The sequence below is a fragment of the Natator depressus genome, chromosome 10, assembly GCF_965152275.1.
Source record: "Natator depressus isolate rNatDep1 chromosome 10, rNatDep2.hap1, whole genome shotgun sequence".
NCBI classification, from domain to species: Eukaryota; Metazoa; Chordata; order Testudines; family Cheloniidae; genus Natator; species Natator depressus.
In genome coordinates this window covers 18,111,310-18,124,812 of record NC_134243.1, presented here as the reverse complement: position 1 = coordinate 18,124,812, position 13,503 = coordinate 18,111,310, and the positions used below count along the sequence as shown (strand labels likewise).

The 13,503-nt window shown below is 37.5% G+C and overlaps 1 protein-coding gene across 2 annotated transcripts in view; it reads right to left on the bottom strand.

Moving 5' to 3' along the window:
• The window catches only part of SMG1 (SMG1 nonsense mediated mRNA decay associated PI3K related kinase), a 116,152-nt gene that overhangs the window by 6,102 nt on the left and 96,547 nt on the right, over window positions 1–13,503 (bottom strand). For both annotated transcript variants that reach the window (XM_074965387.1, XM_074965388.1), the window contains exons 42-56: window positions 12,810–13,058; window positions 12,226–12,364; window positions 12,035–12,144; window positions 10,353–10,571; window positions 9,684–9,874; window positions 9,163–9,335; window positions 8,656–8,935; window positions 7,056–7,328; window positions 5,586–5,820; window positions 3,821–4,047; window positions 3,161–3,311; window positions 2,888–3,077; window positions 1,711–2,180; window positions 830–967; window positions 247–399 (exon numbers count right to left, since the gene is read on the bottom strand). In XM_074965387.1, coding sequence (XP_074821488.1) covers window positions 247–399; window positions 830–967; window positions 1,711–2,180; window positions 2,888–3,077; window positions 3,161–3,311; window positions 3,821–4,047; window positions 5,586–5,820; window positions 7,056–7,328; window positions 8,656–8,935; window positions 9,163–9,335; window positions 9,684–9,874; window positions 10,353–10,571; window positions 12,035–12,144; window positions 12,226–12,364; window positions 12,810–13,058 — 3,198 coding nt within the window. The remainder of the gene's footprint in view (window positions 1–246; window positions 400–829; window positions 968–1,710; window positions 2,181–2,887; window positions 3,078–3,160; window positions 3,312–3,820; window positions 4,048–5,585; window positions 5,821–7,055; window positions 7,329–8,655; window positions 8,936–9,162; window positions 9,336–9,683; window positions 9,875–10,352; window positions 10,572–12,034; window positions 12,145–12,225; window positions 12,365–12,809; window positions 13,059–13,503) is intronic.

The following is a 13,503-nucleotide window of genomic DNA, read 5'->3' as shown; positions in this document are numbered from 1 at the left end:
TCAAATAAAAACACAATGAAGCTTCAAGGCTTTTATCTGCAAGTCTACTTCTAGACAAGAGCACTCAAAGCAGGCAGTAGTAACAACTGTGTCAATTCATGGGCAATAACATTATATAAATTTTTCTAATTTAAAAGCAGTTGGAATTCCCAAAAATAGTCAACTGCCCTTACTGGCACCAGAGATTTTCCAAACTCTACCTGTAGTAGGGCTGAACAAAACTTTCAATGAAATAGCTTATAGTACCTGACTTGCTCTTTGACTTTCTTTAAGGACAAGGTTTCTTCTTTCAGCAATAGTGGCATCAAAATCTTGTAGGACTGGGGCCAATGCAGGATTGGCACCTCCTGCCCATTTCAAACGCTGCTCAATGCTTGCTTCAAGTGCTGCTAGCTTCTCCTATATTGAGGAAATGATCAACCAAAAAATTGCAAAAAAACACAAAGACTTTGGTTTAAAAAAACCCAAAACTCTACCCATGGGACTACCCTTCCTCTTGAAGGATAAGTGTCTCAGCCTTCAGGAGAAGGATGCTTTGTATACCTGGGTATTTAGTCATAGAGCAAATTTCCTGCCATCCCAAGCAGAGAATGCTGTGTCTGCTGAGGCAGAGGGATGAAGTAATGGAATAACTACGCAAAAGGTGGGACAGAGAAAGGCAACTCAGACTAACAAGGCCAGGTAAAAGATGTTAGCGTACATTGGCTAATATCCAGAATTATGGTGAGCAAGAGGTGGACACTTTTGGAATGTACTAACGCAGTCCACACAATGAGAAAGAATTCACATTTATACATGCTGCAAAAACACACCCAAAAAAAGAAAATACCTGAACTGTTCCAATTGAAGCTTCGATCTGGCTGAGCGTATGAAGTTTCTTTTTCATGCTGGCTAAAATTGCAGAACGGGGTGGAGGAGTAATGGACATGGCTTGTGGGCGACTGATAAGGAGATCTTCATGCTGCCACTTTTTCAGAAAAAATATTTGTATTGAAGTTTATATCATTTCTTTCAAAAATGTTAAACTTTTATAAGACGACATTAATTCTAACATCATGGTTACATTTTATATCAAGGATATATTTATAAAGGGTTAAACAATTAATAAATGGCAAATATGTTACAAATATAAGCAGCAGGCATCATAGATAGTTATGAACATCAGTAGAAAGTGATACAGATGGTTATATGCCATGGATATAAATAATGTACTGTCCTGTTGGACTAAATTAACCATTTATTATTAACCCTTCAGAAAAATATTTATCTATGTACCCTTAATCTAAAGGAAAACGGATTACACTTTATACTTTTTTTTTTAAACCCATCACAGGTTAACAAACAGAATATTTGAGAAGACATCTATGAAACAGTTTAGCAATTAATGTTTTAATTGTTATTGCTTATTATTTTTATAAACAACTCATTTACATTTAAAATAAAAAACAATTTCCTACTCCACTTTTCTAAAACATACAAAACATTCCAAAAGGAAGACTACTCCACAAGCTACCACCAGCATGCTACGCTATTCTTCCGCATCTGTGTATTAAACAAAATTTAAAAACTGAAAACTAAATTAAGTTTACTAAAAACCACCAACATTCATTATACACTCCACAAGCAATATGCATTTTATGTACCTGCATGACATAACTGAAGCATATTTTTAGATGAACAATTTTGGAAAGAGTTTACATATGGTTTTACCTGGAACATGGCAATATGCAATTGCACCCTCTGAAGGCTAGTCTTGCAAGAAGAAATACTGGTTTCAAGTCTGCGCACTAAATCATGTTTCTTCCATGCTGTGTCATATGAACTGGCCAATACTGTTGCCCTGTTCATGACCAACTGTGAGAACTTGCCAATTTGGATATTGTGTTCTACAGCTTTCTTACACAGGTCATCCACAGAAACTTTGCTTTCTGCTCCAAAGTCCTTAGCCTCTACTTGAGCAATGATATCCACACCCAGAGCACTGATGAAACTGCACAAGGTAAGCCCCAAGGCTTGATTTGGAAGGCCAATTAAAAGCTGTCTCACAAAATCTGCTGTAAATGCCTTTATAGGTTTGGCCATTTGGTCTTCACTAAAACAAGAATTTCTATAAAGGGCTTTCACATTGACAATTTGCACAGGTCCATTTACTGTGTTCTGATCTTCAAGTGAACTTGATCCTTTAAAAAATAAACAATATTTCATATAAACATTTTGTGTATCTAGAAAAAGTTCATTTATTTTCTGCACAGACAACAACATTATTACATGACAGAATTTACATTTATTTTCTAGACCGGGGTCTCAAACTCGAATCACCAGGAGGGCAGCATGAGGACTCATACATTGGCCTGAGGGCCGCTGCCCCCGCCCCTGACTCCATCCCCACCCCTGCCCACGGGGTGCAGCAGGGGGCTCAGGGCAGGGAGTTGGGGTGCAGGAGGGAGTGCGGGGTGTGGCAGGGGGTTGGGGTGCAGGAGGGAGTGCAGGGTGCAGGCAGGGGGCTCAGGGCGCAGGCAGGGGGCTCAGGGCAGGGAGTTGGGGTGCAGGGCGTGGGGCCCTCAGCACCACAGGGTTGGCAAATCCATGGGCCGGATGCGGCCCGGGGCTGTAGTTTGCCCACCCCTGGCTTGGAGGTAGGCTGGGGACGTGGCACGCTGGGGAGGGGACAGAAATCGTGTGGAGCTTGGCGGGCTGCAGGGAAGAACCCTGCGGGCCACGTGTTTGAGACCCCTGTTCTAGACACTAGCATCTTAAACTATGTAAGTTACAAAAATACAGATTAGTTTCATTCTGTACTCAGATCACAGGTAAAAACGTGTAGAACAGGGAGGTTTCCTATTGCTATGAAACAAAAATGGTTTCTTTTACATTCATGCATATTTACCTGACAAAGTTTTAGAAAATGTACCACAGAGTCTGAAAAATTCTTTAATTGTCTGTAGTCTCTTTAGAAAGAAAATCTCCTCTAGAACTTGTCGATTATCATCATCATCAAAGAAATTAACTTGAGTGCTCCGGGCTTCCCTGATTATATCAATTTTACGCCAAGCAACAGGTACTTCCATCTTGTTTAGCTGAATGAAAGTAAGGAAAGGATTATTTTCTTGTTTTATAAATGCCTTATGCCTCAAGGATATTTTGAAAAATAAAGCCATACCTTTTCAATTAACAAGCCAAATGCAGTTTCTACTTGGGCAAACATTCCATCAAATGCAACCAAAAGCATTTGACCAGCTGACATTTTTGGAGTTTCATCAACTGAACCATTTCTTGGCTGAATTAGTTCACCATACTGAGCATGAAGTATTCTAGGAAAAAGATAAAGGGGTTAAGATTTTTTTGGTACCAAAAATACCTATGGCCACTGGTGATTCTATCTGACCAGGAAGTCTTGTGCAGAAAACTCATTCAAACAGTGGCTGCTGCAGGAACTGCAAAAATTATGAATTCCTCACTCCAGTTCACAACCTTCTCAGATTTTAGAGACACTTGCTCTCCTGAAATCTCGTCTCTCCATATTTTCCTAAGTTTTTCTTTTTAAATCTCTAACACAAAAGTGTCTGGCTAAAAGAATGGTCTTGTGTTGCCTGTACACTTTGGGAAATACCCCAAACATCAAATGTATCTTAATGTCTAATTTATGCTGATTAAAATATAAAAGTTTTCATAATCTCACATTTATACTCATTTTACTATTATTCATTGTTAGGTGACAAATAATCAAACTAAAGACAAACCAAGAATTGGATATGGTGGGTTAGAATATGGCAAAACATACTGAATTTGAACTAAAGGAAACACACACAAAACTATGTACCTTGCAACATCAATGTAATGAGTATGTGTTTCTTCTTCTAGCCCCATAGCTGTATTTCTTAAATAAGCTTGAAGAGATTCAACCAGTGTTTGCAAAGGGACTCCATCAGTTGTTTGTTCAATAAGATTGTCCAGTTCATGAAGCATACTTTCTAAAGTGTACTCTCCTTTCATTAAACACCTAAGAGCTTCTGGAAAAATGATCTGCCTGAAGTTTGAGTTCAATTCCTGTCAGAAATATGCAAGAATAAGAAAAAAAATAGCTTCTTCCCTTTTTAGGTGTCCTATGCAATGCCTTATTTATATTATAATTATGCCACCTACAGTAAAGGTTGTTTGAAGACAATAGACTATTGACTAGCAAAAGGATCAGAAACTTGCTTCAAATATTTTATCATATAAATTGAGAATAGGAAGCCCTGTAACTTTGAATTTAGATGTTCTAAACCTAAAGCAATGGCATTTTACATAAACCAAAGGGTTTTAAAACATTAAGTAGTAACGGCAATATCTTAGAGAAAGTGTCTTGTTGCCCACTTTGTCACCTTTTCATGACTTATGCAGATTACTGAACCACCACTCTGTAGCAAATAACCAATTCTGTACAGAAAAATAATTGGAAAACATTTAAAGTAGTTTTAGCTTATCTGACTGCTGTTTAGCAACTAGAAATTAGGAGTTATAGCACCAGGTGACCAACCAGCTCTGCAAGGACTAACTGGTAGTACAGAGACTTCATTTTGAGAACCACTATTTTCACTAAGCAGAATGCATCTGAGGGCTAAAGCAGATTGTGTAAGGTATCAGCCAGTGCCCTCCATCTCCAAAACAAGACAGGATGCACCAAAAGAAAGGTTAGTTAGCTTAGTTTAGTAAGATTTTCAAGTCTCATCCAAGAACTCAAAAGGAAATATGGCCATATTTGTGTGCAGTGCAATTAAGTTATATGCATGCTTCTGAAACACGGGTTAATGCTTTGCACTTATAAAATAGCACCTTTCTTCAGAGACTCTCAAAGCCCTTTATAAAGGTGGGTAAAGAGTGCTTTTGAAAAGTGACTCGGGAGCACGACAATCCTCAAAAATGTAACAGTCACACCTGTCATAGCCAAACGGATGGCTGGTGAAAACCAAGAAATTGATCCATATGATTCAGAGTTGCCCTTAAAGTGAAAAGTTTCTATGAGTTAGCACTCTTCTGGAGGGAAAAAGGAAGATAGTTAATTTCCCCCCTCCCACGTCTGGGAGCTGAGGCCTGTAAAGTATTCCTTTAGTGTGTTTCAAACGGCTTGTGGTTTTTTGGTTTTTTTTTTTTTTGTGGGGGGGTGGGAATAAACTGTAGCTAGAAATAAATAGAAATGAGAAATTTTAAACACTATTTGGAAACCTTTTTGGACTCCCAGTGATAGGGGTCATGGAATAATATGAAATAACAGCAAGAAATAAAGCTGTTATTTTGACTAATTTGTTACTATCTCCATCTTCTATATCTCATTATGGTTAATAAATAGTAACTTTTTTCAAAATGTTGGGTTGCATTAATAGTTTGTTTTAGTCATTTAAATATGAAGTAAAGATAGTAAACGTAATAGGTTGAGAGTCAGGGAATAAATGGGATATTTAAGACTAATTCCTGATGAAAGACTTCTGGTGATAATGTAAAATAATTATAAATACTTTTTTAGGAGAATTTCTGGAACACAACAAACTATATGGCTCCACCGAAGTCTTTGGGGAAAAAAACAATGGCATAAAAGTACACTTCACCTGAAGTGAGATGTAAACTCCATTAGCTAAGTGAACTGCTTCTGATGCTTCAATTGGGTTTGGAATGTCCAAGTCTTGTGGGACCAGATGACATTGCTTCAACAACTGCACGAGGCATGTAACATTCCCACTCATGCTACACAGCTCCTCCAAGAACCAGGCTCCATCCCTTGAAGTCAGATCAACCAGTTGCTCTCCAGCACTAGATGCAGCACCTTCCATCATTAGATTACGTCTAAATGAAGCAATATTTCTGTTAGACAAGTAAAAGCACATGTGCTAATGCATATTAAGTTTACTTTGCTACCACTTAAATTGATAAGCTAGCCATAAAAACATGGAATGGAACAGATCTTAAAAAAAGGCAACATATTTTATAGTATATTCTAGGCAATATGGTAATTTAGATTTCTAATACTGATATTAAATTGATATTAATATGTAAATTTAATGTGATTTTCTAATTAAAGTCAATAACTCAAGTGTAAAAAAAATTTCCTTTTTTGGCCAAAAAAGGAATATATAGTCATCTGTGATGACCTGGGAAAATGTCTGTTATATTTCTGATGAATACTGTGTGACCGTTTCCCAGCAATTGTGTATTGCTGCCTGCCTAAATGCATAGAGTGAAATCAAAGGAGGCTGTAAAAGGGTGTTGAGGAGCCAGGTAAGAAGAGAAACAATGAGACAGATAAGACAGCCTCTTAGGTAGGCAGCTACAAGGGAATTAAGATAACAGTGGCTGGGCCATCAAGTGTGGTGGTGTGTGGGGGGGAAACCACCTAGCTGGATTCATCCAAGCTAGGTTGTTTTACTCTTCCAAAGTTGAACTGGGATCAAAGGAGAACCTGAAAGATCAGAAAATCCTGACAAGTTTAAAAGGTGCTTCTGGCAGAAAAATAGGTGGGGAAGTGGTCAGAGAGGCTGGTCAGGATGTGACCGTGAAAAGGCTAACAGTGACTGACATTCAGGGACTGGGGGCAAAAGCTGCAAGCAGGACAGACTGTTTCACCCAACTCAAGAGATGGGGAATAAGCCAGACCCGCCTGAGCTATGGATTAAGAGGTTAAAAGCTTAGGTAAGGAAATATGCATGTAGGTTTCTTATTTTAAATCCACTTCTCTAAGCACTGAGTATCTCTGGGAAAAATAAATCATGCTCTTTTTTTTTAAATCAGCTGTTTCTGCATTACTACACACACATACAGTCACAAGGCTCCCCAAAGGGAAACCTTGCAGTATCTAACCCCAGCTGGATCTCCTGAATTAGTCACAGGTGGTAGCCAGGGGGGCTGTAACCCAGAGACAGTGGTTGGATCACAAGACCCCCAGCACAAAAAGAAGTGGAGGCACAGGCCTGAAACTGGAAAGGGTACACCAAGGGGACTGGAAAAGGGTCTCAAAGGGGGCAGCCTATCCAGGTACCATGAGATCATCTACCTATAGTATATTTTATAAACAGACAGCTCACCTTGTAAGGGTGCAAAGAGCAGATATTATAACACTTGCTAGGCTCAATGACCCCTCCTCTCCATTTTCATGAAGGAAAACCTTAATGCAACGTTCAATTTCTTTCAACTGTTCCTCACAAACTGGCACAGTGACTGCTTCTTGTTTCAAACGTTCCACCTGTCTGATTAGTCTGTTGTTTATATCTGCTGCATATCTTTGAAGAGTCATTTCTGTAGCAGTTATGAACTGACATACAGCTGGAGGTGGCTGAGGAGCATACTGCATTTCATACCTGCAAAATGACAACAAAATGACAAGTTCTCCTTTCTGACGCTCTAACAAGCTGCATTCCATTCCTTAGGAAGAGTACTCCATATTTAAACAGGAACTGAATCATCAAATATTTGGGGCCAAATTCTAGATGTGAACAAAGTGGACGATGGCCACCCTACTTTGGCTCTTCTGTCAAATCATGGACTTGTAACTCATTCAATGGCTCCTGACATGGAGTACAATAGTGCATGGACAGCTCTGGTGTAGATCAAGTCTCTCGGTCAAAAAAAAAAAAAAAAAGATGGCAAAAAATTCACAAGATTCCCACCCCCCACCCCCTTTTCTGAAAATTTTGGTTCTTCCAAACCAGTTTTAGTCTGCTTCTATACAAGTGCCTGACCCAAGTCATGATGTCCACCCACATTTCCCCCCCTACTTTTGGCACAAAAAGAAATCATGAGAGTTGATCTAAGCCAGGATACAAATGCAAATTAACACTGCTTTTGTTTTGAATGCATCTCCTTTTATCGAGGTGGAGAGTTTAAGTTCACTTCCCCTTCATTACCCAGAATTCGATCCTTTGTTTCCAGAACTTCTCTAATACAGTAGATGCACTGAGTATATTGATCTAGCAAATTTTTTTTTTTGAGTTAAAATAAAGTCTTCCTTCTTCAGTGTCACCTTTCAACATTTTTTAGGGAATGAGTTGGCAATAAATTTAGAATAGCACCGATGTAAGTCAATGGACATCCTACCTTTCTGCCTTTTGATTATAATCCAGCATTAACACTAAAATCTATTCTCAGGATCAATTTGTGGACAACAAGCTAGAAGTCTCCTAATTTCAGAAGTACAATTAATGTTAAAAACCACTAACCATGCTACTAAATACCAGTTCACTGTGCTTTTGAGTTTTTCTACCACCCATCATTGTAGTATTTGATAACAATGCCAAAGTCCCTAGTGACCTCATGGAGTCTCAGGCACTTCTTTTTCATGATCAAAACTCTGCTTGGTGTGGGGTAGGGTTTTGTTTTGTTTTAAACCATGACGGTCACTTTCCTAGAGCTGTGCACAGCCACTAATCACAAAATAAAGCAACAATATTTATAGTTCTGTTTTGTCACTACATGGATGAAGCTGTGACCACACTTTACAAGATATTCTCTATTATCTTTTTAAAACTTCTGTAATAGCACTTTAAAAAGAAACAGTCCTTGGAAAGACTATTGCATTTTAATATAAAAACAAAACTTTAGTGTTTTACATTTGCCGCTTAATATAAAGATATCTTGAAAGTAGCAAGTATTAAATTACTAGGCAAATCCATTGTGCTGTCAACTTACTTCCCGTAGAGATCCTGACAACGTTCTATGGTCATGTTACAGATGAGTTCTTCCATCCATGTCTTCCACTGCTCAATTCGGTGTTTCTGAAACACAGCTTTGGGATACTGAAGAGCTACTGTTGCATAGTTATGCAACTGTTCAAGACAGCCACGTAAAACAGACCGCCTCTGTTGAAGAAATGCGCCAACCTCTCCCTCTAGCTGTTCACACTGACTGATCAAATGTGCCTGGCCAGCATTCTGTAGAAAGGCTGTTGCTGGTACGTAACTTGGGGGACCTTTCAAGAAAGAGATAAAATTTTAACTATTTTCCTGTAACTATTGGTGATCACATATGTAATATGACCATAATTTAAAATCACATCTTTATATGTATAAAACCAGAGTATTACAAACATACTTTTAAGTCATTTGTTAAGAAAACATTTGGTTTTAAATACTAGTTCAATTATTTTATCATGGATAAAAATACCTAGAGAAGGATACAATACTATTTATTTCATACCAAGGTCCATTTGGGTGCTAATTTCTTGAAGAAGACTTGCAAGTTGTGTTGCCTCTAAATTATTAAAAGCAGCTTGGTAATGTGTTATCCACTGCTCAAATTCATTCAGCTTCACTTGGATTGCTTCCTGAACAGCTCTTTGCTGTGATTGCAGCTGGGTGTGTTCAGAATACCTGAGTTATAGAAGTCAGGGAATCTATTAACCGCCATATGAGAAATATTTAACTACACCGATCAAAGCAGTACTAACTCAATTGATCTGAAAATCTGTTTTATAATTTTCACAGATTACATATTATAAAAAGTTAAAAACAAATATATTAAACACTAATTGTATTTGCACTGTGAGAACAGGTTTCTCACTGCTGTCAGTCTCGGGTTCGAAGTAAGCGTTATAAAATTAACCAGTGTGCATACAGCATCCTATTCATAAAAAGCTGTAATGTGCTAACAGTGCAATATTAAACAAAGCTTTAAGATCCTCAAATAAATGCACTGTAGAAGCATAGATATTTCGATACCTGTGCTGCAATGTATGAGATGGGTGATCCACTCCTTCGGCTCCTTCTAGAAATTCTAACTCTTCTAGTAATTTGCCTTGCAATTTTTCAATGTCCGTCAACTGTTCTTGCAAGCTTAGATACTCTTCTAAACTGCTGTCCAGCTTAGGAAGCACAACCAGCATTTCATCTCTGTTCTTAAACCAGTTTACCTATAAATCAAGATATAGAAATTAGAAAAATAGATGTGATACTTATTCAAATGGATAGAGGAGGGAGTACTTCATTTCTGCGCTGCTGCTCAGCTGTAATCCATGGGTACAGGTTTCTTTCACTATCACAGGTATTAAGCTTTTAGGATATAGGTCAATATTTTGACCAATGTCTCTAGGCTTCAGATTTCAACCCTGTGGCCCAATGCAGGAAATTTCTTTAGCACATACTTAACCTTCATGTGCTTAAAAGTTAAGCGTGTTCTTAAGTGTCCTTCCTAAACAGTGACCTTCCTAAATCTGGGCCTGAATTAGCTCAATAAAAGAGGTCAGTATTATGCTCTTAGTAAATAGTATTTCTAACATGCAAAAACTACTTTAAAATGTGAAGAATTTCTATTCATGAGACTTTTAGCATTTTTAAAATGTTTTATCTGATAGTATAATGTGAAATTTTACTTTAGTGACTCTACTTCACCTTTATCTCAGCTACTCTTGAAGAAAAGAGGCTACGAGTGATGTCTCTTTCCATCTCTCTTTTGCTCTGTTTATTTTCAGCCTGCTGGCCACCACCACCATACACAGCCCCAGCAAATCCTGCTTCCCCTCCTGCTGTCCAGTCCACAAGAGGATCATAAACAAAAGCCTCAAGCAACGTAAGCAAAGTCTCTCTCCCACGTCGCATAATATGTAGAACCTGTATTTTGTGTATTTTAACAAGTTTAGTCAGGTTAAGTTATCCTCATAAAATAGCACAGTTTTTAAATACAATATAGACATTAATATTTGAATAGCTAAATAAAGCAATCCATAACTTTCCTGAAGGTGGATATACTGAAGTATATACAATTATAGCTGCAAGTTCAAATAGCACTTTGAGTTACAGCTGCACCAGAGTTTGCGTTCTAACCTTTCTTCACAAGCTCCTAACTATTTGAAAACATTTACTTTGGGGATGAATTTTTCTGTATTTGTCTCTGCCCAAAGCTGATTTTTCTTTTATTTGTGCATAAAGGGTGCAGAGGTGGGAAGACAGAGAGAAGAAAAGTAGTAGAGAAAGAAGAGGAAAGATAATGACAACTAAGCAAAATCCCTTCAGTCATCTGAGTTATGGTTGAGTAAATAAATGTCAACTTCCCCCTTGTGTAACATATAAATAAAAAAAATAAAAATCTCTTTCTCTCTCTCTCTCTTTTTTTTTTTTTAAAAAAACCCATGACAGTACACCAAAAAAACCTGAAGTCTGAAATGTAAGTTTGACATGCATATAGTCTTCCTGGAGAGCTACTTCATTTGTTTGGTATGCAGTAATAAATAAAAAGGTTCTTAGGGGCTGAAAGAAGTCTCTGAACATGCTCAGTAGTAAGTTAAGATTTCAGTGAAACTTAATGCCTTCTTTGTCATATCACCACAAATTCTCCAAAAATGCCCCCTCAATTTACTATTAGAATACAAAAACTTTTCACATATTAAATTCTCTAACCATCTTATATATCCCCATAAGACATAATAGATTCATAGAGCTTAAGGCCAGAAGATAGCATCAGATCATCTAGTCTGACCACCTGTATATCACAGGCCAGTACGTTTCACACAATTACCCCAGTACTGTGCTCAATAACCATGTTTAGCCAAAGCATATCTTCCAGAAAGGCATCCAAGTCTTGATTTGAAGACATCAAAAGATGGAGAATCCACCACTTCCCTTGGTAGTTTGTTCCAATAGTTAATCATGCTCACGGTTAAAGGTGTGCCTTATTTCTAATTTTAATTGGTTGACAGGTATGATTGGCTATGTGCTTCTTACATTGCATTTATCTAAAATTTTAACATAGTATTCTAAACATAATACTTTATATTTCTGATCTGGAGAGCCTGATTTTTAATAGTCAGTTAAACCTGCCAAACAATGGACCATTGTGATCATGCCAACATCTGGAGCTAAATTTTATATACTTGTACACTTTTTTTTTTTTTTACGGTTTCACATAAATATAAAATGTCCCCAAAATAATACTCTCATTTCCTCCATATCAAAACACACCATTTAAAGAATAAGAATAAAATAAGGCTTTGAAAAGGCAGTAAGAAGAAGGGAAGCATTTCCAAACAAACAAACAGATGAGAGTTCCCCACATTTCTAGAAGTCACACAGCCTACCTGTTCACAAGAAAGCCTGAAAACCCCTTCTACTCCTGTTACTCCAAGTGCTGTTTCAATATTGTGTGTCATCCGGAACGGAACTTTTTCTGGTACTCTAAGGCTTTTTCCTTCAAGAGAAAGATTCAGATTTTTAATTATTAAGAAAAGGTTATATTTGAACAATGTATATAAAAGAAAATATTTTTTACCTTTTTCAAAGCAAACATTGTAATCTATATGTACAACTTCTCCTGTAGTCATGTCGATAAGAACATTATCCAGATGTCTGTCTCCAAGACCAATTATATAGCCAACCATGGACATAACTGCAGTGGATCTCGCGTATGACTTTAAAGAAAATTTCAGAATAATATTTTGGGTTTTATGAACCTTAAAAAAAATCACTTATTTTTTTATTATTCTTTTTAGGATAATTCACAGCAGTCAGTTGCAAGTTCTCCTTTACTGATTGTCTCAGGACATCTACCAACAGAGCATTTCTTTAACTCATTTCTTTAAGAACTTCAATTAATAGGCTAATTAAGATACAGGTAATCAGGTTTCCTACTTCTTTCTAGGTCACCATTTTTTCTGCTTTTACTTCCACTCTCTCTCACTCCCTTCTTCCAACTATCCATATTAAAGCACACACTTCTGGTAAGTGATGATTCAATAGTACTAGCTCGCCTGTCCCTACAAGAGTGCCATTGCTATAAGCATCCCAAGCATCTACTGCCCCTCACTCAAGTCAAAAATATGGTTTTAAAAAGGAAAATAATGTATGTTAGCTTACCTGTGTAACTCTCCACCACTCATCAGGTGTAGTACATGATGACCAAAGTTCTTTAGCTAGAAGATTTGGTGGAGTTGCTTCCATAAGCTCCTCTAGAACAGCCTTCATTACATTCAAAGGCCAGTCACGACGAGATACATCTAGACTAAGCCCAACTGCCTTCAAAGCAGGTCCAATTTTACTGTAGTAAAGTTCACTGGGTCTAGGTACTATTCCAGGATTTTGAGGGGTCTGGTAAGAATCCTGAGCCTACAAGAAATTGAATTATAAAGCTATCTTATTTATTCTACTACAATACTGAGTTGAAGTTATCCTAAAGTCAGTTCAGACTAAAAAAGTTGGAATCTAAATCCTCTCTCCTGATTATGACTTGCAGCGCTTGGACTAACTATTTCAAATTCAGGACGTTGGGTTTTTTTTAAATTTATGACAGTGATTTTCAAAGCACTCAGCACTGTCCTACCTCAACTTCTACTGAAGTCAATGGGACTTTTATAACTGAATTCAGTGGCAGCAGGGTTAGGACAACATTTAGCACTTCTGAAAATCCCTTTCTAAAGCTACAGAAGGTAAAGTGACAAAAGAGCTAAGAATGGAAAAGAAACTGAAATGGTTTAGAGTAACTTTAGCTCAAGCCATCCAAAAATGCTCCTACCCTTGAAGTATCACGCAAGAATAGTATAATTAAATTAAA